The sequence below is a fragment of the Hevea brasiliensis genome, unplaced genomic scaffold (genome assembly GCF_030052815.1).
Source record: "Hevea brasiliensis isolate MT/VB/25A 57/8 unplaced genomic scaffold, ASM3005281v1 Scaf115, whole genome shotgun sequence".
NCBI lineage: Eukaryota > Viridiplantae > Streptophyta > Magnoliopsida > Malpighiales > Euphorbiaceae > Hevea > Hevea brasiliensis.
Genome location: NW_026614603.1, coordinates 60,533 through 86,724, shown reverse-complemented (window position 1 = coordinate 86,724; position 26,192 = coordinate 60,533). Strand labels below are relative to the sequence as shown.

Here is a 26,192-nt window from a genome sequence, read left to right as displayed (position 1 = left end):
GAAAGAATATATATATATACCGGCTGCAACTAATAATTCCTCTGATCAATCAATCACTCCCCAAAAACTCTCTCTCATTTCTTGGGTACATCATTTTTTTTATAAGTAAAATTATTTAATTAAATAAAGCATGCACACCACCAATTATTAATACAAGGCCTTCTTGGTTCATTATTCACCACGAGCTGCACAATGTCAGTAACCAAAAGTTCACTGCCGGCAGGGCATGTTGCCGTGTGTGTATTTCCGTTCACCAGCCATCCGATGGCTCTCTTTGGCCTGGTGTGTAGACTAGCAAAAGAAGCTCCTCAACTGCAGTTTTCTTTCCTCTGCACTGAAAGATCAAACTCAATGGTCTTGTCAAATGAAACTAATATCCTCCCAACCAATATCAAAACCTATGATTTGGACGATGGCTTGCCGGAAAGGGTTGATCACTTAACATTAGATCATGCACTGGAAGGTAAGTACTTCTTTAAACAGTTCCCGGGGAACTTCAGACGCGGAATTGATACAGCGGTGGCAGATACAGGTGGTAGAAGTATAACCTTCCTGATAATAGATGCCTTTTTCTCGTTTGACCTTGGCAAGTTGGCCGAGGAGATAAATGTGCCATGGGTAGCGTTTATGGTACCTGCACCTCATGATCTTGCTGTCTGGTTCCAAAAGGATCTCATTCAACAGATCTACACTAATGCTCAAACCCACGATGATCACCCAGAAGACCAAGTCGTAGATATCATTCCAGGTTTACCTCCAGTACCCTTTAAAGACTTCCACTATGAAGTGTTCCAGAGAAATCCCAGTAGTCCAGTTGTCCAAATTTTATCATTAATGGCACGAAAAATAACTCAAGCATCTGCAATTGTGTGGAGCTCTTATGAAGAACTAAATCCTAGTTTCCTCACAAATTATCTCAAGTCCAAGGCTCAAAATTTACTCTTTGTGGGTTCATTAAACCTATTCGGCACAGATGCTACAGGGCACCTGACATGGCTGGATAGACAAAAAACTGCGTCTGTTGTATATATAAGCTTCGGAACAATCGCAGGCCCTGGTCGTGAGGAGTTAGAGGCATTAGCTGAAGCGCTTGAAGACAGGGGTGTTCCATTTCTTTGGTCTCTCAAGGACAAGTTCAAGGAGTATCTGCCTGATGGATTTATTGAGAGGACTCGAACCCGCGGAAAGGTGGTTCCATGGGCATCCCAGAGGAAAGTACTGGGACATCCTTCAATTGGTGTACATGTGACTCACAGCGGCTACGGTTCTGTTTTAGACAGCATCCTGTGTGGAGTGCCAATGATATGCAGGTCAGTGTGGGCAGACAATCATTTGAATGCGAAGATGGTGGAGGAGGTGTGGGGGATTGGAGTGAGAGTCGAGAATAGAGTAATCACTAAGTCTGGAATGCTCAAGTGTTTGGACATGATTTTCCAACAGGACAAAGGGAAGGAGATCAGACAAGCAGCTACTGCCCTCAAACAAGTTTTGGAAAAGGCAGCTGGACCAGATGGTGTTGCCGCTAAACATTTCGAAACTCTGTTGCAGATTATCTCTGAGAAGTAAAGCATATTATGGATCTCTGAGAAGTAAAGCATATTATGGAGTTCTTCTTCTTTCTTCTTCTTCTTCTTCCTGGACCATGGTCCCTAATTATGGCCGAACAAGATGTATAAACTTAATTATAGTGTTTATCTTTTTAATGGGTGTGTCTGTAACAATTAAGTGCATGTGTTATGTACTTGAGTGTTTAGCATTTTTGTGCCATGGTTTTTGTTTTTGTTGTCGGATCTCAATCTGTTTCAGTTGCACTGCCTGTTCTTGGCGTGCGGCATTTTGTTCTGTTTTTGCTTACGGTGATTTTGAGCATAGCTTTGACAGAATAGATTCACTCTCCTTCTGATTTTTCTGTCAAGAAACAAACCTATATTTTGTGATAATATTGTATTTATTACTCCTTTCTTCCCATTTCAAATAATATTAAAATTTTTTTCTCCTATTTTATTTATCATTTTATAAAATTAAAAAACACTTTCAACTATTTATAACTTTAGTCTTAAATTCTTTGCATATATTTACTTCTTTTTTTAAATATATATAAGTAAGAAATTTAATTAGAAAAAAATCAATGAATATAATGAGAGATGTATTCGTACAAAAATTATTAAATTGAATTGAAGTCAATTCATAATTTTGATTTATCTCTTAATAAGTTCTCCACACAATATAATCTATCATGAATCAAAGATATCATAGATCAAAGATATAAAATATATAGTAAAATTTACTTATTAAATATTTAAATCTAATATATTATATTTTGAATCCATCGAAGAACATATTTAATTAGTAAAAATTTTGCTAACTGAATATCAACCTCCTTAAATTTCTTGAATGCTTCAAAAGCTTGTAATTTCTCTTTCAAGAAATATATTTATGTTTTGCATGAATAGATAAATAAGAAATATTTATTCTTAATAAGAGAAGTTAGATTCATCATTTATATGGGACCGCATATATTAGCATACATTAATTGAAATGGTTGTGTACTCATAATCGAGAGATAGAATAGTGATTGATATTTTATTGATGGGTGTCATTTCTTTTATGATCAAATAAACTTTATTGCAATTACACAAGTAAAAAATAAATAAAAATAAAACAATAAATATTTGCATGAATCTCTCTCTTAATATAGAGCAATATTTATTTTCTATTATAATCAAATAATAATTACATCAATAAATTTAAAATATTATTATATCGATCAACTCAATTATATGTAAGAGATAATTAAGTATATTAATTTTTCCCTTTCAATTTTCTCTGAACTTAGCTTGATATATGTAAAACTTAACACCACGCTAGCCATATTATTAGAATAGTTTATCCATCTAATTATCCTTTAGACATAACTAAACTATTTAACTTCCCATCATGGCAATACTCTCTTCCTTATGAGAAGTATTGAATAAGAGTCTCTTCCTAGCACTTGTATTTTATGCTATTCTTCACATATGGGCTAAAATCAAATCATCTCTCCTATAATATATAGTATTATAATGTCAAAGGCTTCATTTCAATTAAATTAGTTTTATAAGAAAATAATTTAAATGAATTCTCACTCAATCATGCTTGATTTATACTTTTTTGATGAAAATGAATTTTTTTATTAAGTTAAAAAAAAAAATTCTTTTCATTTCAAATATGAAAATTAACCAGAATGAAATTAATTGAACTGAAATTTTTTTTTTAAAATAAATTTTAGATTTTAAACAAAGAAAATAAGAATTACACTTAATTAGGATTAACACTAAAATAGAGTCATATTTTACATTGTTAATAATCCTCTGTATAATTAAATAATATTTCTCACTCAAATTAAAAAAAAAAAGTCTAAATTCCAAAAGAATTTTGAGTTATATCCTTATTGCGTATTCCCTAGCTAGAAAGACAGCCTTTGGCCTCTCTGAGCATAATTAGAGACCAGGACTATGAAGAGCAAGCTGCAGGTCGGAATTTGCATTAAAATTTTTAATATATTTTTTTGAACTTTTTAACTTATATTGTTTTGATACTAATTTTATGGAGATTGAAATAAAATCATGTTGATCAATGGGTGTTTGGTAGGAGTGGTTTGATATTTTTATTCTTTAAGCGAGATTGAACATTCGATTTGTGGATGGAAAAAATGCCCATTAAGAGTGATTTACCACTTAGTGGAGTACTGATTTAGTATGAACATATTAATCATGATCCATTAGATTGAAATACCCATAAAATATGAAAAAAAAATCATATCGGTGGGATATGGAAAGTTTGTGAGCTTTATGATTAATTATTTTCAAATTTAAAAATTATGTAGGCAACCTAATTACTTAAGGCATTATAATTAATATCAAAACTTTAATTTGAAAATTATGCGAAGAGATACGGTCTTAGTTGTATTATTATTATTATTATTATTATTATTATTATTATTATTATTATTATTATTTTGTTTTTTCAAACAAGTAATTGATTTTGGATGTGATTTGAATTGTGGATAACCCTAATTAATTGGGAAACAAGGAATGATTGATTTGAATTTATGAGCAATATATACTAATTAATTCTGAAAACCTGAAACTGAAAGTCAGCTTTCCTCATGTGCACTGTAGTAGACTTGCAGTTGCAGTTGCAGTTGCACCAACTTCCCTCACCCATTTATTATCCATCCTCTCTGGAGACTAGACCCTTTAATTATACATTATTTAGATTTTTATTTCGCTTATTTTTTAGTCTCTCATTTATTTTTATATTAAATTATGCATTTAAAAAATAAGGAAATTATTTTTATATATAAAAACTAGATAGTTTAAGACTTAAAATATAAAGAGATTATATAATTATATTTTTTAAATTTTATGAATTTAATGAAACTCACATTAATGCTTAAAATAACTGGAGAGAATAAAGTATAAATAGAATAAAAAAATATATAGATTAATTAATATATTTTTTAAAATAGAACAACTTAATTAATTTTATTAAAATAAAGGGAATTAAAATAAAAAGATTAAATAATATTTTTTTAAAAGCAAAATTATATATATACATGAAAAATAAAATAAATAAATAAAATTTTTGGAAATATATATAAAGAGGGAGAAAACAAAATAAATTCTTATATATTTTAATAAACATTCAAGATATATAAATTATTGAAAATGCATACAATGGATGGGACTTACCTGAAAAAGAAGAATCAGTGTTATGTTACTTTATAACATACAAGAGTATATTTCATTAATTAACTTGTTCATTATTTTCTCTAATTTGGAGTGAGAGATTAGATGAAAAACTAGAGTAACTTTTCAACCTATTCATTTATGGAAAATTGAATTTTTTTTTAATTTCTAAAAAGAGTAGTAAAAAATATAATTTTATGTTTGCATGTGTTAATTTTTTAAATAGAGAATTGAAAATTTATTTTTTTTTAATTTTTATAATTTAATTAAGATTTATAAATAACTTTAATTTATTTTAAATTATTTTCTTTTATAATAAAAATCTTTTTTTTTTAAATATTTTTTATATAAAAACTAACAAATTTTCTATTATCAAAATTATACCATAATTTCTTTGTAAATAAAATTAATAATTATTTAAAATAATAAAAAATAATCATATTATTATAAAATAATAAATAATACATATTAAAACATTTAAAAGTAAAATAACTTTTAAATATATGTTAATAATATTTTATTTTTTAAATTAAAAATTACATTTTTCTGAAAAAACATAAATTCTTTAATAATATCAAAGTCTTAATCATTACAAATAATTATTGGAGGGATAGGATGCTACTATCATAAATCAAACATATAATTTATTATTATGGACAATAAAACTCACTAAACTTTTAATATAATAATTAAGATCTTTTTGTTCGAAGAATAAATATATAAATCTTCTAAGTAAGCATTGGTTCTTTGTTTGATTTAAATTCTCTAGATTTTTTGTACTTTTTTTTTTCAGGAACTTAGATGCATATGACCTATATAATTCAAGTCACTCTATGCTTCAACAAATAGAGCGGGTTGTACTATAAAACTCTAGAAGATATACGCATTTACAAATTAAAATAAAAAATCTCTAATTAAATAAAATTAATGATCATATTTTTATTTAGAATAATTAAATAAAAATTCTTAAAAAAAAACACATTAAAAATAAGACAAAATATAATGACTTCTATGAAGGAAGAAACAAATAAACTTACGATCCATTAAGAATGAATTCTCAGTCTCTGTTCTATAAAGCACAGATAAAAGTTATTGTAGACAAAACATTTTAGAGAGAGGAGTTTTTAAATTAAGAAAAAAAAACCAGATAAACATTTTTTTTATATTTTTATTTTTTATAAAAATTATAAATTAAAAAAAATAAAAAAATAAAAACAGATAACCATTCCCTCTTATTTTTCTCGTATTTCCAAATGAAAGTGCAACTCTACCCTATTTTCCAGAACTAATTTTCTTTCCACCGAAACATCTTGCCGGCATACACCATCCAATGATACAATTATTGTGAAACATGCTACAAAATATGGTGGTCCATTTTCTCATTGCAAAACATAATTTCTTAATTTTTTATTAATTTTTATAGAAATTTTTTGGTGTAAGTGTACAAACATTTAATTCATTAAAAATTATATACATGTATTTTTATGAGGGACCATCATGATTTTAACTGAAATGTCTATTCCTAAACGTAAAAGATGAATTACTCAATTTTCATTGGAATGGCGTATACAAGGAATTTTCCTGTCCACACATCCAAGTATAAAATCCAATCAAAATCATTCTCAATCAAAAACTCGCTTTGGTTCTCAAATTGTCCTGAGTTCATTTTCATCACGATCTACGATCACAATGTCAGTAACCAAAAGTTTACCGCCAGCAGGGCATGTTGCCTTGTGCACATTTCCGTTCACCAGTCATCCACAGGCTCTCTTTAGCCTGGTGTTTAGCCTAGCAAAAGAAGCTCCTCAACTGCAGTTTTCTTTCCTCCGCACTCGAAGATCAAACTCAATGATCTTGTCAAATGAAACTAATATCCTCCCAACCAATATCAAAATTCTAGTACTCTGCATATGCTAAAAGTATTTTATTTGATTTGGGTCTATAATATAATACCATATTGGATCTGTAAATCTATTAAATCTATTATTGGATTGAATGAGGGAGCTGAGCTCTCATTTGATTTTATGACATGATGAGTGTGTGGAGGGTGAGCTGAGCTCCCCAAATTGATATATATATATATATATATATATATATATATATATATATATATATATATTGTGCTTACAGGTCGGGTGAGTCAAAAACTCTCTATTAGGTGATTCATGTTATGGCCGAACTCTATCTGATTGATTTCTTAAAATTGGGCTCAATATAGGCCTTAGGATTGGATTAAGTAATAGTTAGGCTTACTATGAGCCTCTAGGGCTTTAAATTGGTCCAGGTCCTGGTACCGGTCTGACCCATGATGTCACGACTCAACCTATGGGCCGGACCGGCACTAGGACCTGAGCCAGCTTAAAGCCCCCGAGGCCCGTAGTAAGCCTTAACTATTCATTTACCCAACTCTAAGGCCCATTTGGGCCCAATTTCAAGAAACCAACCGGACAGAGTCCGGCCATAAAATGGACCTACCAACGGGAGTTTTGACTCACCCACTGTAAACACAATAAACAATCCATTGGGGAGCTCAGCTCACCCTCCACATACTCATATCATCATAATGATAAATGGGAGCTCAGCTCCCTCATCCAGTCCATCAAACATGCATATAATAATTTTACAGGTCCACAATAATAATTTAGTTTACAGACCCAACTCAAATAAACATTTCTAACACATGCGGAAATTCTAGGAGTAAATAAAATTACACAAATGTTGATAAACAACCTGCGAGGAAAGAAAGCAGGTTAACCTAAAAAATATCCTCCTGTGGCCTGGAAAAATATTGAACAGGAGTGAGCGTTCGACTCAGAGAGTAAAATATCAATTTTAACCATAATCTCTATAACTATCTAAAACTAATGCACCCTGTAGAGTGAAATGCAACATCAACAACATTTTCACATCATAACATCAAAAAGGTAAATTTGGAGCACTCACGCATCCTGTAACCTCAATCATAATATATGGGAGCTGATCCCCTATACAGCTCTCTTAAATCCAACCTGGTGCCAGCGAAGAGCTCAGCTCGGACTTCCACTTAATAACCAAATCGGGGTCCCAGCGAAGAACTCAAGCCGTGTCTACCCGAAGGCCGGGTCCCGAAGATCTCAAGCGTGTCTACCGTTCTATCCATAGTCCACACCACATCACACGCGCCACGCACGCACGCTGCTTGCTCCAATTTACCACAACAACATCCATGGCACGCTAACAGTTATGAATGCAACATAAATCGTGCCTAGAGTTTAACTACATAAATATATGCATATAAGTGATGCATGGGCATGCTTGAACATATAATAATATCGAAATTACAATTAAAATTAATATTTTACTCACAGACTTGACGATGGTCACTGAGTACCGGGCGGAGGAAGAAAGGCTGTCGGCTCACGACAATTTTATTACAATCATTTAATAAATTTGACTCAATACAAATAAAGAAAAAGACCAATACGTCCTAAGTCGTCTTTGAAAATCCGTGAGTCTCCCTATACCTAGGACCTACCCAACCTGCAAAATGGCTCAAAACACACTTATATATTTACCATCTATATATCCACAGCTCACTCATATCACACAGCCCATCCTGTGCCCCTAAAATCAGTCATCCATCACAATATGTAATATTTCAATTTAATCCTTATAATTGACCATTTTTGCAAAAAGCGCCCAAATAAGCTCTAAAAATTCTAAAACTTTGCCCAGCTGTCCTTAGCAATATTACTAAGCTATTGCAATAAGAATCATTATTTTCAAAGCTACCACGAATATTTTATGGATTTTTAATCCTATTTAAGCACTAGAAAATTACGAAAAAGTAAGGTTCGGTTTACCTTTGCCAATTCGACTTGAGGCAGCGCTCGGGACATCGACAATGGGGGCTAGCCAAAACCTCGGTGCAATCGGAGACTTTTCGTAGCAGTGCATCGCCGGAATTTCACGAACCGGTCAATCGCCGAATTCTGCGAATCGAGGATACCTACACGAAGCCCATAACACGGGGTTAGTACATAAATTTTTCAAAATTTTCAAAGCTCAATAAATGCTCGGAAAAACAACTGCGAAGTTAGTGGGATCCACCAAAGCGGTATCGGAAAAATTTGAAATTTATGTCGCCAAGCTCTCGGCAGTGGAGCGTCTTTGGTACCCTCGGTTTTCGTGGGATTCACGGTTTCGAGAAATCTAGCCCAAAAGTTGAAATGGGCTAAAAACTTCCCGAGCACAAATTGGACAAACCGCTCGATGGATTTCGGCGTTCTTGGTGTCAATGGAAAGCTCTCGCCGAGTAGATGATTTTAGACACAAGACCCGATCCAATTGGTGGCCGGATCGGCCGGTTTTGGCGGGAAGCCAGCTTGAGGAGGAGAATTGTATGATTCCGGCCGTTTGGGCGGCCGTGGTGGGGAGGCTGGGTGGCGGCGCCGTCGGAGTGTGGGTGGCGGGGAGTGGTGGCCGTGGCGGCGAGGGAGGAGAGAGAAAAGAGAGAGAAGGGGAGGAGGTCGACGCGCGCGGGGAAGGAAAGAAGAAGAAGGAAAAGGCCGGTCCGATTCGATCGGTCCGATCCGGTCCGGTTCGATTCGGCCGGTCCGATTCAAGATACAAAATTTTGAATTTTTACTCTGCCTCGGGACCGAAAACGAGGTCCAAAAATTCCGAAAAAATTTCAGAAAACTCAGAAAAATACGTAGACTCCAAATATATTTTTAGTTTTGCCACGTGGTCTTTAAATTAATTTTTAAAAATCATCAAAGTTTATATTTTCGGAAAATCGAACCCGATTTTTAAAATCAGAAAAATCTCAAAAAAATTCCTAAAATTTAAATAAAATTAAAATACCAAAAATGCTCATAAATTTAAAATTTTTGGGGTGTTACACATGAGATCGGGTCATGATATTTAAAATTAAAAAATTGGATAATTTTTAAAATATATTTTATACTTAAGTATATTATCACTATAAAATTTTCATTTTCATTATAGTGATATCTTGAAATTTTATATTATCATACTATTTAATACAAACAATTTTAAAACCTATTTAATATATTTAATTAGTATTTTTATTTTTTAAATTATAAATTTTATTATATATGTTATAAATACATTATAAATTACAATATAAATATAAATTTAATTATGTATTCTTAATTAATTCATAATAATTATATAATAAATACTCTTAAATAGTCAAATTGTTAAATTATTTTTTTTCATATTTTTTTTCATTTTTATTATTTTCAAAAATCTAAAACTTAACAACTTAAAATTAATATTAAGATGAGCATAACTTCTCACATAAATATATATAAAAAATATAATTAGATTATTTTTTATAATCAATGATGGTCAAAATCAACAACTTAGTTAAAATTGACTAATAAATTAAAAAAAAAAGTTCATGCACATAAGGATATAAAGAAAATGTAATTAACTTACATTTAAACTAAGTAGACCTTAGAAAATTAAAATCTAATATAATCACATATAAAATGTACTTTATTTATGTAAAAATGATATTAATCATCTAAATATTATTGGATATATTACTATTAAACATGAAAAAAAAAATCAATTTATCTTAACCTATACAAATATCATTCAATTAGTGAAGATATTGGTTTCATTTGATAGATTAGCAATAATAACAAAATTCTAGTAATTATATTCACGTGCAACAACTCTCATAATAATGATATTTGTGACATGCAAAAATACAAAAATTTAAAGACATATAAATAGATTTTACCTTTTTGAGAAAAAAAAAAAGACATACAAAAATGTAGCAAAGAAAAGAAAAAAAAATCACATTGTATGTCAAAATTAATTAAGCTTGAATATTATTACAAGAAAATAGAGTATTTAAATGTAAAAGTTATCGATTATTTATTTTTTTAAAAAAGTTATAAATTTAAAACAAATTAAATATTTGTCACTAAACATGATTAAAATTTCATATATGTTCATACAAATATATACAAATTTTTTATTTAATTAAATAGTTAATTTTTAAAAAATAATGTTATAATTATATTAGTTAAATAGTAAATTTTATAATTTAATATTATAAACTTATAAATATTTAAAATAACTAATGAAATAAATTAATGGAAGTGAGATTTGGTATTTAAATTTATTTATTAATTTTATCATTAAATAATTTTTAATGAATTAATAATCTTTATAAAGTTAAGAATATAGAATTATAATACGATCTTTGAAATAAATAGAATTATTATTATTAAAATAATATTAAAATTCTAATTTATATTAATTATCGTAATATTAGTAATTAAAATTATTTACGTATTTAGCAATGAATAAGTTGTCATTAAAAATTATTAATAATAAATTTGTATTAAATATTTTTTGATTGCTAAAAGTATTAGTAAAGGATAAATTGTCATTAAAAATTATTAGCGATAAATTTATATAAAATTGTTTTTCTTTATTGAAAGTATTAGCGATAAATACATTATTACTAAAATAATTAGTGATGAATTTTTATTACTAATTTATGTTATTATGTTATTAACGACAAATATCTATCACTATAATTTTTTTTATATTTTTATAAATAATATAAATTATAAAAAATATTTTTAAAATTATAAATGTTTGCCTTCCATTTTTATATATTATTGTGGATGAATGTCAAGGTATCTATTCTACAAGATGACAATCTCCTTTCTACATTTACGTAATTTGTAATTGATGCCCTGATAGAAAATTACAACATCTTCCAATTATATTTTCTTCCATGCAAACTACTAGACCATACAAAAATAAATAATGAAAAAGAAAATCATATTATTTTGGCTAATAGGACCAATTAGAAGTGACGTGATCCGTAATGTCTTATTTCGTTTAAACAATGAGCAGGATTTAGCATTTTCCTTATTTATTTTTGATAAGCCAAAATTTTATTCAAAAGAAGAAAATTTCCTTATTTTTCTATTAGTTAATTTTCAGAAATTTTGTTGTTTGTTATGACTTGAGGATATGATAGGCTGAAAGGTAGCTTCCTTTGTGCCATGCGAACTGTACGTGGTAGACTAGCAGTTGCACTAATTCTGTCCACCCATTTGGCTCTCTGGAAGTTGAAATTATTCCCTACCATTATTACCTGATAACGGATGAGTATTAATAATTAATTGTGATGGATTTACATGCAATATTAAAAACATCATAAATAAAAATAATTGTATTTTAAATTTCTTTTTTCAAGAGTGGAATTTTATTAATAATTTTTTTTAAAAGAAAATTATTATATATTTAGTTTGATTTACCAGTGATTATTAGATATATTATTCACCTGCTAGGTATCTGATTTGAGTTTTGTTCTTCTAAAAGGAAAGATTATTATGTACGAAGAAGAAAAATTATTTTCTGTGTTTGCAAATAGAGGAAATGACAGTGCCAGTAACTGAAAGTTCATCGCTGGCAAGGCATGTTGCCGTGTGCGCATTTCCATTCACCAGTTCACTTTCTTTTGCCTGGTGTTTAGACTAGCAAAGAAGCTCCTCAACTGTAGTTTTCTTTCCTCTGCACATGGAAGATCAAAGTTCATGATCTTGTCAACTCAAAGCAATACTAATATCAAAACCTATGTTGTGAAGAATGGCCTGGCGGATCACTCAGAAGACCAAGTCCTAGATATCATTCCAGGGTTGCCTCCATCAATCTCTAAAGACTTCCACTATGAATTCATATTCCAGAGGAATCCCAGTCGTCCAGTTGTTCCACTTTTGTCATCGATGGCAAGAAAATTACCAAAAGCATTTGCATTGTATTAGTTGTATTATTATTTAAACAAGGAGTAATTGATTTGGACATGATTTGAATTATGAATAACCCTAATTAATTAATGAATTGATTGCTTGATTGAAATATGAACAATCCTATTTAATTATCAAAACCTGAAACTGAAAGTTAGCTTCCTTATGCGCAGTGTGGTAGACTAGACGACTAGTAGTTGCACGGTTTCTCCATTGTTCAGCCAGTTATTATTTTACTCCTCTGGAGGCTGATGTGACTAATCCGCAAGTATACGGGTCGCCTCAAGTAATAAAGTGATGAATTAAGTATTGTTCCCACGAGGATTTGCTGTTTGATTACTAAACTATGAATGAAGCGATTATTTGGGCTAATGATTAATGAATAAATGGTAAATGTAAATGAGCAAGGTAAATTGATTAATCTAATTGAAATGGGTAAGGAGTAAATAAATAAATTCTAATTCTAGTTCGCAATTAAACTAAATTAACAATGGGTAATTTAAATGAAAGTCTAATTATGGTAAAAGTGATTCCAGAGTTGGGGTTTATGCATAAATTAATTAGGATTTGTCTTGGGCATTCCAATTTTAGGGAAAAATAGAGTTTGAAGGAAATTGATTCTAAATTCCTTTGATATCTTTTTCAAGCAAATCAAAGTGTGTTCTAAAATAACCAAACCTACTTTCGTATGTTATTTGATTACTTTAAAACCCATTAAGTTTTGTAACCAATAATTAATTCCTCTTAAAATCCTAATTTATTTCTAAATCTAGGTTATTTTAAGTTCCAATCCTTGATTATCTATCAATGACTTTCACCTTTCGGTCCTTCAATCAAAGATTAATACAATACCTAATGGGTACCAACATTAGGCAAGTAAATCAAGCACACAAGGAAGGAATCAAAACTCATATTTATGTAAAATAAGAAAATACCCAGTCCAAATCCACAAATTAATCTAAAAGATGTTTCCTAACTCTGAAATCTAAAGAGATTACTCACTCATGATGGTATTTACAAGAAAGGTTGATGGAAAAGTAAAGAAAAACATGATAAAAGGACTAAAATAGAAAAACCTAGGTAGAAGAACCAAAATCTCTAGTTTCTGGAGCTCCAAAACTGGTGCAGCAGCTCCTCCCTAAGAGAAATTTGCGTCTCCTCTCTCTTTCTATTAAATTTTCTTTCCTTTTTTGTCTTTCCTCCCTTTCCTCTTGTGGCAAAAATAAGGAAATGATGACTTTATATCGTCCCAAAAGGTTGCCCTAAAAGTAAATAAGAGCCAAGGAGTGGATAGGAAATGAGATGTAAAATTATCCAAGTCAGCAGCATCTTTCACGTTCTGGGCAGTCTGCTTAGGGTTCGGCTTAACCCTAAGCAGTTTCTTAGCAAATTTCAGCTTCTGGTCGCACTGCCTGCTTAAGGTTAAGCAGACCTTCAGCAAATCTCGGCAGACTTAAAGTAAAATGGACTTTTACGCTCTGCTTGACTTGTCTTTGCTCCTTAAGCACTGCCGCTTTACCCTAAGCATGATCTTAAGCAAAGCTTCAAGCAAATTTCGGCTGGTTTGCTCTTTCAAGGCTTGATTTCTTTAACTTTCCTCTCAAATCTCTTCAAATCACTTCCTATTGCACTCATTGATCTTCGATTTGCCACAAAATCCTATCAAAAACAACAAAATTACAAAAATCAAATATAAAGTATCTAAAGTTAACAAATAAGATAAAATAAAGCTAAAAATATAAAATACACTAAAATATGAGGACAAAATGGATGCAAAACTACCCTAAAATGCTTATATGAAATGAGTGTAACAAATTCCCCCAAACTCAAACCTTTGCTTGTCCTCAAGCAAATTAAAAGAATTAATGCAATTTGGGGTACCTTACCTTAAATTTATGAAAATTACTTATCCAAACTCTCAAACTTACTTTTAGCCACCAACAAACCATATAACCACTTTCAAGATGCAAAGAATTCAATCCTTACCAAAGTTATCACCGCTTAGCCTTGGGTCAACTATCCATATCATCAAGCCCAAACCAATCAATCACAAGGAATAATCGTGCCTAAATAGACTATAGGGTAATCCATAAACTAAAGTGTCTCAAATAATAATGGAAGTAAATGAATGGATTAATGATATCCCAATCCCATAGGCAATTCTCCTATTCCAATCTCCACTAATATAGCAAAACACCATCAAAAGATCAAAAGGACTTTCAAGGGTTGTAGTGGGGCTAAGGGGTGATAATGTGGCTAACAAGAAAGGGATAAGGTTAATAAAATATGAGAATAATCAAATTATTAAAAGATCAAGACACACAAATTATTTTTTTTATTTTTTATTTTTTATTTTTTTTGAAGCATTTGGGAGAAGGAACTTTATAACTATTCACCAATGCTAGCATATAATTTTGAAGCTTTTAGAGGGACTACATAAATAATATTGAATTTGAATTACAATTGTCCCTTTCAATTCACCCCCAAACTCATTTCTTTGTGTGCTTGAGTGGTGAATTACTTTACATACCATAATTGAATTTGCTAGCTTTTTTATTTTAGTCACTTCTCCCAACTAATTGTCATATATATATATATATATATATTTTTTTTTTTTTTTTCTATCTATTTTTTTTATGTGTATCTATCACTCAAAGGATTATTCTCATGGAGGGTAGGTAAGTGTTTGGGTTTATGGCTAGGTAGTAATGTGAGTTCCAAAGGAATAAGAGGGATAAATATAGGCTCAAATTGGTTCCAAAGGGAAATTTTTAAGTGAGGTTGGCTAAGGCTAAAATATGGATTTAAAATTCAAAGAATGCCTAGATCATTTCTTTTTCAAGTGCATGCTATGATTTCACCTTGAAAGGTTTAGGAAGATTGTTCTAGGATTGGTGAGACATCAATTAGCTACTTCTTACCTTAGAGTTTTCTCTAGGCACTCAAAATCAATGCAATTGATTGGGTGGCCCTTGAGTAAGAAGATATAAACTAAAGCAAGAATCTAATAACTTTGCACCTATCTAGAACTTTCAATCATCAAACCCTTCTAAAAGTAAGCTTAATTGCTCTTCAAAGTAATTCTCAATCCTCTAAGGACAAGGTAAAAAAATTATTTTTATGATATGCACGATCCTAAAATGAATGCATAAATCGAATTAAAACTAAGTGTAATCTATATGAAAACTATATGCAAATGTATGTATATGGGTATAGACATGTGTGAGGTTTATATATAAGTGTATGAATTATCTATATATGGATGAATGAAATGCAATAAATGAATGAATGAAAATTTGAAAAACTTTGCAAAAATTTTGCCCTCACCCCCAAACTCAAATGAAATATTGTCCTCAATGTTTAAAATGATTGCAAAGATGGGCAAAATAATGTGAATTACTTAATTAATGAAATTTATACAATTGGGGATTAAATCAATATAAGCTCAAGAATTCCAAAATTAGCTCAAAATGATATTAACAATGAAGGCTTAGAGAGAAAAATGTGAAAAAGTATCTCAAATGTATGAATTTACACTGCTGAAGATGTTGCTTAACCTGTTGCATAGGGTAAAGCGAAAGCATAAGCATTGGCAACATACCATAAGCATAAATAGTAAAAGGGTAAGCTGTTACCTCCAAATGATGTGAAACATATGCGGCTCAAAGAAAATTGTGCAACTCATCAATGTCAACAAAATTAGGATTGAAGAAAAAGATAAAGTGCAAAAATAATGTGCAAGAAAATGAAAAAGTGTAAAGAAATAAAATCTAACAGTTAAATCTAAAATTAAACCAAAAAGCATTCACATAGTAACTATGTCCATAGCAGAAAATAAAATAAAATAAAATAAAGTAAACTAAAGGAAAGAAGTGCAAGTATAATCACAAAAACTAATTACCAAAGTATTACAACTATTACTAAAGTTTGAAAATTAAAATAAACAGATTACAAAATAAACCTAAAACAGAAATTAAAACTGTTGCTACTGATCAAGTTCTGCGGTCAAGGCTTTGCTGCTGCACCAGGGTCTGCTTCAGGTTCTGCAGTAGGTTCATTGTGATCCGAAGCTTCAGAAGCAGTTTCCAAATTTTCTGTGAGGTCTTTCATTTCTTGAAACATGTCTTGGCCCCAATGATATAAATTGTTGTAAGATTGGGCCAGTTTGTTGTAAAGTTCCAACATTTGAAGTTGATGCTGCTTCTGTTTCTTTTTAAGAGATAAAAATCTCTTTTTAAGTTTCTTTTCGAGCTTCTTCTTTTGGTTAACTTGCTGCTGACCCATGGTATCAATTTTGACTTCTAAGCTCTTCAAGGTAGCAAGAATTTCTGTGGTGTCAGGTGAGGGAACAGATGGTTGGACAGTGAAACTTGCTATCCTGGATTCCAAGGATCTTAAGAGGGACAAAATGTCTGCTGAAAACTATGGGGTAGTGGTTGGTTGGGGTTCTGCTAGTGCAAAGGTAGTGGGCTCTGCTGTACCAGTGGCTTCAGGATGCTGCTGTAACAGAGTATAGGTATGGCCTACTTTCTCACAAACATCCATGTGCAGCAACATTGTGCTGTCTATATATGATTCACCAGAAACTGGCAGCAACTTATATAGACTAGCATCAAAGCTAAATGAGTTTGCTATAGCAGTTATATACCCCCCAAAAACTATACTACCTTTAGTATGCTTCGTGACAATTTGGTGCCAATGAGTAGCTATGAAATGGGCTGTGCTTACTTGTTTTCTCTCCTTCATGCACCACAAGAAAAATAAGTCTCCAGCTCCCACAATACTGTTACTGTGTCCCCTTCCTAAAACAGTGTAAGAAATGAACCTATGGAGGTATTTCAACACATGATCGACTATTCTAGAGGCTTTTGCAGTTCTCTGTCGATAGTAACCCCCAAAAGGTGCAACATCTTTCCAGAATTGAACAGGGTCATAAACAATTTGCTGCCACTCAATATTTTTATACCCCGAATCCTGAAAACCAAAAATTGCATTCATAGCATCTATGTCTAACTCCCTATCAATTCCAGCACATCAAAAATATATTACATCTTTATGCTCAGGCACTGTTGGTTTGAAATTCAGCCTTAAGGAACTCAAAAATTCCAGGGTCAAATCCTTGTACACTGGTTCCCTAATCTTAGCAAAATTAGTCCAGCTGATAGCATCCAAATAGGCAAATACAGAATCATAAATGCCTAATTCTTTTAAAATCTGCTCATCCATATATTTGTTTGCTAAAATAGGTTTAGAAACTAATTTCTCATAGGCATTTTTCATATCCATATCCTTAAAAGCCCAAGGTAATGGAGAGATTACCTCCTCTATGTCATTAGCAGATGACGCAGGTGCTGCTGGAGAGTTCAAGGGTGACTGAGACACAGGTGTTTGGACCACTGGTGCTGGAATTTGCGAGGAAGACCTAGTCCTTTTGCTGACTGGTTCAGAGGAAGGTTGAGGTGGAGAATTTAGGTCGAAAGGAATAGAGGGTACTCGTTTCCGTTTTCCGACAGGGGTTTTCTTGGGTCTACCTGTAGCCTTTTGAGTTTTGCCTTTGGTTTTTGTTTGAGTAGGCGCAGGCTCAGGCATTAGTTCTGGGGAATGAGTGTCGAGAATTGGTGTTTCATTTTGCGGTTCAGTTTGTGGCAAGAGGGGAGTCGGCGGAATGAGGGCTGGTGTTTGGTATGGGGGTAGTGGTGGCGACTGAGGTGGTGGCGATTGAGGGAGCGGCGGCGTTTGTGGTGGTGGTGACTGAGGGAGCGGCAAACTGGGACTGGGGTTAGGGTTTATGGGTAGGGAGGATGGAGTACCCATTTTCGATTGGACAGAGTATCGAGATTTCCTGGGTTTGAGTTTGTGGGTAGACCATATTTTAGTTCTCACCATTTATTGAAAAGAAAGAAACCTTTCAGCTTCCCATAAGAATTTGCCGGAAAAAATGGTGTGGGAAGGGAGTCGGCGAGGTTTATCGGGAGTTTGAGCGAGGCTTTTGTAAAAATGGCAGAAATTTTTGGGTTTTTTAAAATGTGGGGCAGACATGTGGTAATATGGTTCATGCTTGGGGTTAAGCATAAGGTTCAGCAGAATTTGCTTAAGACTCTGCTTGACAAGCAACATCATCAGTAAGTTTCAGCAGGTTTTGGGAAAAATTGTAGTTTTGCTTATCAAAAACAGTCCAAAAGCTATGGAATGCTATCAGAACCCTCAGCAATTACCAAATACACACAAACACCATAAAATTTAGGGATTTAAGCTCATCATCTCTTAGAACTCATCAAACACTATATATTTTCATTTAGCTCATGCAAGCATTTTTCAATTGAGGCACCAATTGTGACTACCGTTTTGCACACTTAATGAATGATCTCCTTTCTGAACTTATACCAAAAGTACATTTTCAACAGCATTTGAGACAAGTTCCAAACATCCAAAAATTGCAGAAAAGACATAGAAATTGACCTTTTAAGCAACATGAACAGTAGCATAAACAGTAGCAAAAATCTGCAGACTGTAAAACTAACAGCAATTCAAACAAAAACATGTAAATTCCTATCAGACTACAAAATTATATATACACTAAAAGGTAAAACTTAACAAACACTATTTTTGCACCTCAATAAAGCTCACATCAGTCCTAAATATCAAAATTGATCCTCATTCAAGTTGTATTTCACAGAATTTACACAAGACACAAAATCAAACATGTGCTATCAAGTAGATTGCAATATCAGCAATTTAGCTCAAGTTTAAAGGTGTTACTGTTCACAGGTACTGGATAGAGTGCAGAATTTTGCTTATAATTGCTCTCTTTCAATTCTTTCTTTTTGCTACAAGTGTTAATTTGCCCAATCTTCATGAATGACCTACAAAAGATAAACAAATGTCACTTTTGAGTTTAATGAAGGTAAAAACTGAAAATGAAATGAAATGGAAAATTAACAAACTATAAAAGGATACGCTTGGGTTGCCTCCCAAGAAGCGCTTGTTTAAGGTCTTAAGCTTGACCTTCCACTCCAAATCACCTAAGTATCCCTGATTGGAGAACCAAGCCATGAAACCTCTACAACCTTTTGTGTGGGTTCTCCAACAATATAATGCTTTAATCTCTGCCCATTAACTTTGAAAGTCCCTGAGGTTTCATTTCCTATCTCAACAGCTCCATAGGGATATACCCTTATAACAGTGTAGGGCCCTGACCATCTTGACTTTAATTTTCCGGGAAATAACCTTAACCTAGAGTTGTATGGAAGAACAACATCCCCTTCCTGAAATTCTTTCCTCCTAATATGCTTATCATGCCATGTCTTAGTTCTTTCCTTATAAAGCTTGGCATTTTCATAAGCATCCAATCTAAGTTCCTCAAGTTCATTTAATTGCAGCATTCTTTTTTCTCCTGCAGTTTTTAAGTCAAAATTCAGTGTCCTTATGGCCCAATATGCTCTATGCTCTAACTCCAAAGGTAAATGACAAGCTTTCCCATAAACCAATCTAAATGGGATAGTGCCAATAGGAGTTTTAAAAGCTGTTCTATAGGCCCAAAGAGCATCATCTAACTTTAGTGACCAATCTTTCCTCGAACTATTCACTGTTTTCTCAAGAATTCTTTTCAACTCTCTATTTGAGATCTCCACTTGACCACTAGTTTGTGGATGGTAGGGTGTTGCAACCTTATGCTTCACTCCATATTTTTGTAATAATCTTTCAAATTAATGGTTGCAAAAATGAGAACCTCCATCACTTATAATGGCACGTGGAGTTCCAAATCTTGTAAAAATGAACTTTTTAAGGAATTTAATCACAACTCTAACATCATTAGTTGGAGATGGTATAGCTTCAACCCATTTGCTCACATAATCTACTCCAACTAAAATGTATTTGTGTCCAAAGGATGATGGAAAAGGTCCCATGAAATCAATGCCCTACACATCAAATGGTTCCACTTCCAATATATTTTGGAGGGGCATTTCATCTCTCTTCGAGATATTACCCATCCTTTGACACCTATCACATGCATTTACAAACTTCCTCACATCTTTAAACATGTGTGGCCAAAAGAACCCTGCTTGAAGAACTTTTTCTGCAGTCTTTGTCACGCTCATATGACCCCCATAAAGTGAAGAATGGCAATCTTTAATAACATTCCCTATCTCCTCATTAGCTAAACATCTTCTAATCAACCCATCTCCACATCTCTTGAACAAAAATGGCTCTTCCCAATCATAATCCTTCACATCAAAAAGAAATTTCTTCTTTTGCTGCCATGTTAGGTCAGGTGGAAGGATTCCACACACTAGATAGTTCACAAAATCTGCATACCAAGGGGTTTTTGCATTCATGATTACTAATAGTTGTTCATCAGGAAAATAATCATCTATTGGGGGCTCTTTTCCCAAATTATCTCCTTGTTCTTGCCTCAATCTAGACAGATGATCTGCTACCACATTTTCTACTGCTTTCTTGTCTTTAATTTCCAAGTCAAATTCTTGAAGGAGTAGCACCCACCTTATCAATCTAGGTTTAGCCTCTTTTTTCTGAAGGAGATACTTGATAGCTGCATGGTCCGTGTACACTATTACCTTTGACCCCACAAGATAGGACCTGAATTTGTCTACTGCAAATACCACTTCCAAAAACTCTTTCTCTGTAGTAGAGTAATTTATTTGAGCATCATCTAAGGTCCTACTTGCATAGTATATTGCATACACCTTCTTATCTCTCCTTTATCCCAAAATAGCCCCAATGGCATAATCACTAGCATCGCACATTAACTCAAAAGGTGACGACCAATCGGGTGGCTGCATAATAGGAGCAGATATCAAAGCTTCCTTTATCCTGCAAAAAGCATTCATACAATTAGTATCAAAATGGAATTCCACATCTTTACTCAATAAATTGGTAAGAGGCTTAGAAATCTTAGAGAAATCCTTGATGAATCTCCTGTAAAATCCAGCATGCCCCAAGAAACTCCTCACTCCTTTCACAGATGTTGGGGGTGGCATTTTCTCAATAATTTCTACCTTTGCTTTATCCACCTTAATATCCCTGTTTGACACAAGATGTCCCAAAACAATTCCTTCTTGTACCATAAAATGGCACTTTTCCCAATTCAAAACTAAATTGAACTCTTCACATCTCTGTAAAACCTTAGACAAGTTAGATAAGCATTCATCAAAAGATTTACCATACACAGAAAAATCATCCATGAACACTTCTATAATACCCTCAATCATGTCAGAAAATATGACATCATACATCTTTGAAATGTAGTAGGGGCATTACATAGTCCAAATGGCATCCTTCGATATGCAAAGGTACCATAAGGACATGTGAAGGTAGTTTTATCCTGATCATCTGGGTGAATAGGGATCTGAAAGAACCCTGAATAGCCATCCAAATAGCAAAAATAAGAATGATGAGCTAGTCTCTCAAGCATTTGATCTATAAATGGTAATGGAAAATGGTCCTTTCTAGTTGCATTATTCAATTTCCTATAGTCTATACACATTCTCCATCCAGTTACAGTCCTTATAGGTATTAATTCATCATTTTCATTTTTCACTACTGTGATGCCCCCTTTCTTAGGTACAACGTGAACTGGACTTACCCAATTGCTGTCAGAAACAGGGTAAATGATACCTGCATCAAGCAATTTCAAGATTTCCTTTTTCACAACCTCTTTCATATTTGGATGCAATCTCCTCTGTGACTCTCGAGAGGCTTTATGATTATTTTCCAACAAAATTCTATGCATGCACACAGAAGGATGTATTCCTTTAATATCATCAATGGTATAACCAATTATCCTTTTATGCTTTCTAAGAACTCTTAACAATTTTTCAACCTCACAATCAGTCAATTTAGCAGTAACAATTACAGGATATGTAGAATTTTGACCTAGAAAAGCATACCTGAGATTTGTTGGAAGAGGTTTCAACTCTACATTAGGTGCTTCACCTTTTTCAAGCTTTGATGATGAAGTTGTATCTTGCTTCAAGTCCCCAATCTTTTCAATATCAGCCATAGGCAAAGGTGGATTTCCTTGCAAAATTGTAGCATATTCTGCAGCTTCTTCAATCTCATCCCCTTTCTTGATGTTATGAACCAAACAAGCTTCTAAGGGATCTTTAGGATGTTGCCTTTTAAGCACTTCTCTGACCTCCTCATCTATCACATCAATTCTCAAGCATGAATTTGAATCATCTTGCTTTTTCATTGCTTGAAACAAATTAAATTCAACTTTCTCTTCCCCAACTTCTAATGTAAGCCTCCCATTTTTTACATCAATCACAGCTCCAGCAGTAGCAAGGAAAGGTCTACCAAGAATAATAGGAATGTGTACATCCTCCTCCATCTCCAATACCACAAAATCTACTGGTATGAAAAATTTTCCAACTTTCAAAGGAACATTCTCAATTACCCCAATTGGAAATTTAATAGACCTATCTGCTAACTGTAGTGATATGGTAGTAGGCTTCATTTCTCCAATCTTCACTTTCTCATAGATAGACAATGGCATTAGACTAACACTGGCTCCAAGATCACATAAAGCCTTATCTATACTGATATCCACAATGTGACATGGTATGGAGAGACTTCCAGGATCTTTCAGTTTGGGTGGAAGCTTATTTTGCAAAATAGCACTGCTTTCTTCCGTGAGGGCTACAGTCTCAAATTCCTCCAATTTCTTCTTGTTAGATAAAATCTCCTTCAAAAATTTATCATATGAAGGCATTTGTGCTAAGGCATCAGTGAAAGGAATCGTCACATGCAAAGACTTCAATTCTTCCAAGAACTTCCCAAATTGTTTATCTAATTTTGCTTTCTGGAACCTTTGTGGGAATGGTAAAGGTGGCATGTAGGCTTTAGGTGCAACATATTTTGGTTCTTCTTCTTTGCTCTCCTTCTCCTTACTTCCTTTTTCTTCCACTGAATTTTCTTTCTCAGCTCCAATTCTAACTTCAGCTTCAGTTTGTCCATCTCCTTCTCTGTTTTTCTCTTCTTCAATTTTCTCTTCAATCTTTTTATCTCCATTCTCCAATATTTTTCTGCTTCTCAATGTAATAGCCTTGCAATGCTCCCTTGAATTTTCTAGCTGGCTAGGGAGCTTCCCAAATGCTTTGTTACTTGAAGAACTAGCTTGTTGAGCTATTTGATTCTCTAACATCTTGTTGTGTGTTGCCATTTGATCCACTTTAGATGCTAATTGAGAAATAATTTCTTGTTGACTTTGATGGCTCACAAGTAGAGTTTCAATCATAGCTTCTAATCTAGCTGTCTTGTCTGGTTGTGCTTGTTGTGGTAGAGGTGGAGCAGGTGCATTTTGAGGTTTAGAAATTCCAGGAGGAGGACCTCTATTCTGCTGAAAATTCTGATGTTGTTGATATCCAGAAGGTTGCTGAAAATTCTGATTTTGCCCTTGTCTACCTCCCCAAGAGAAATTTGGGTGGTTTCTCCATGCTGGATCATAAGTTGCAGAAAATGAGTTACCACCTGGTCTTTGATTGTAGTTTCCCACATAATCCAGTTGCTCACTTGAAAAATCTTGATTAAGTGTAGAAAAATCTGCTGCATAATTGACATTTGCAGCCCTAACTTCTACTGAATTACTAGAACCTCCGGCTGAAGAATCTACTTTCATGCTTAGCTTGTCCATCTTCCTTGTCAAAGCATCAAACTTAGCATTTATCATATTCAGGGCATCAAGCTCAAACATACCAGCTGGTTTCTTGATCTCATTCCTCTCACAACTCCATTGGTAGTTGTTATAAGCAATTTTATCAAGAGCAGAAAAAGCTTCATCTTCAGATTTCTCCATAAGATCACCTCCAGAAGATGCATCAATTGTACTTCTAATAGCTGGTGAAACTGCATTGTAAAAGTGTTGAACAAGCATCCACTTAGGAATCCCATGATGTGGACATCTCCTTTGCAAATCCTTGTACCTCTCCCATGCTTCATACAAGCTCTCATCATCTCTAGGTTTGAAAGAAGTCAGCTCATTTCTCAGCTTAGCTGTCTTGCTTGGTGGAAAATATTGAGCTAAAAATGCTTGAGAAAGTTCATCCCATGTTGTGATAGAACCCGATGGCAAAGAATATAACCACTCTCTAGCTTGGTCCTTCAAAGAAAAAGGAAATAATCTGAGTCGAATTGCATCATCAGAAACTCCATTTATCTTTAACATATCACTAATCTCAAGAAAGTGTGCTAGATGCACATGTGGACTTTCACTTGGATTTCCTCCAAATTGTGATTGTTGTACCATTTGACAAAGTGCAGGCTTCAGTTCAAAATTATTAGCTTCTACTCTTGGTCTTGTGATACTTGGCATGAAATCTCCAATGTTAGGATAGGCATGATCCTTCACAGAGCGGTTGTTATTGTTGTTGTTGGCCATTTCTTCTTGTAATTCCTCTTGCTCTTGTGTTCTTTCTTGTTGTTGTTGAGCTTTAATTTCAGCTTTTCTCCTCTTAGATTCTGCTCTTAAAGCTTTTGCTGTCTTTTCTATTTCTGGGTCAAAGAATAGATTGATTTCTTCACTTTTTGTCCTCATAAAATAAAGCACCTGAAAAACAAAATAAACAAATTCTCAAAGTAAAATGGTAAAAAGAAAATAAAATAAAATGCCCAAATTAACCAAACAAACAATTGTTCAATATCAAACAAAAATCAAATCCCCGGCAACGGCGCTAAAAACTTGATGTGACTAATCCGCAAGTATACGGGTCGTCTCAAGTAATAAAGTGATGAATCAAGTATCATTCCCACGAGGATTTGCTATTTGATTACCAAACTATGAATGAAGCGATTATTTGGGCTAATGATTAATGAATAAATGGTAAATGTAAATGAGCAAGGTAAATTGATTAATCTAATTGAAATGGGTAAGGAGCAAACAAATAAATTCTAATTCTAGTTCGCAATTAAACTAAATTAACAATGGGTAATTTAAATGAAAGTCTAATTATGATAAAAGTGATTCCAGAGTTGGGGTTTATGCATAAATTAATTGGGATTTGTCTTGGGCATTCCAATTTTAGGGAAAAATAGAGTTTGAAGAAAATTGATTCTAAATTCCTTTGATATCTTTTTCAAGCAAACCAAAGTGTGTTCTAAAATAACCAAACCTACTTTCGTATGTTATTTGATTACTTTAAAACCCATTAAGTTTTGTAACCAATAATTAATTCCTCTTAAAATCCTAGTTTATTTCTAAATCTAGGTTATTTTAAGTTCCAATCCTTGATTATCTATCAATGACTTTCACCTTTCGGTCCTTCAATCAAAGATTAATACAATACCCAATGGGTACCAACATTAGGCAAGTAAATCAAGCACACAAGGAAGGAATTAAAACTCATATTTATGTAAAATAAGGAAATACCCAGTCCAAATCCACAAATTAATCTAAAACATGTTTTTCAACTTTGAAATCTAAAGAGATTACTCACTCATGATGGTATTTACAAGAAAGGTTGATGGAAAAGTAAAGAAAAACACGATAAAAGGACTAAAATAGAAAAACCTAGGTAGAAGAACCAAAATCTCTGGTTTCTGGAGCTCCAAAACTGGTGCAGCAGCTCCTCCCCAAGAGAAATTTGCGTTTCCTCTCTCTCTCTATTAAATTTTCTTTCCTTTTTTGGTCTTTCCTCCCTTTCCTCTTGTGGCAAAAATAAGG

At 32.9% G+C, this 26,192-nt stretch overlaps 2 protein-coding genes and 1 non-coding gene across 3 annotated transcripts in view; all 3 read left to right on the top strand.

Annotated features, from left to right (window-relative positions):
* Positions 1-26,192, top strand: part of LOC131176453 (protein phosphatase 2C and cyclic nucleotide-binding/kinase domain-containing protein-like) — a 65,624-nt gene that overhangs the window by 16,060 nt on the left and 23,372 nt on the right. The window lies entirely within an intron of this gene.
* On the top strand, positions 132-1,940 carry LOC110651938 (anthocyanidin 3-O-glucosyltransferase 7). The gene has a single exon (XM_021807416.2). The coding sequence runs from the start codon at positions 193-195 to the stop codon at positions 1,564-1,566; it is 1,374 nt and encodes a 457-aa protein (XP_021663108.2). The 5' UTR covers positions 132-192; the 3' UTR covers positions 1,567-1,940.
* LOC131176457 (small nucleolar RNA R71) lies at positions 24,418-24,524 on the top strand. The gene has a single exon (XR_009146520.1). It is a non-coding gene; the product is annotated as a small nucleolar RNA R71 (small nucleolar RNA).

Coding starts and splice junctions, on each gene's coding strand:
- LOC110651938 (XM_021807416.2), top strand. CDS start 193: ATGTCAGTAACCAAAAGTTCACTGCCGGCAGGGCATGTTGCCGTGTGT.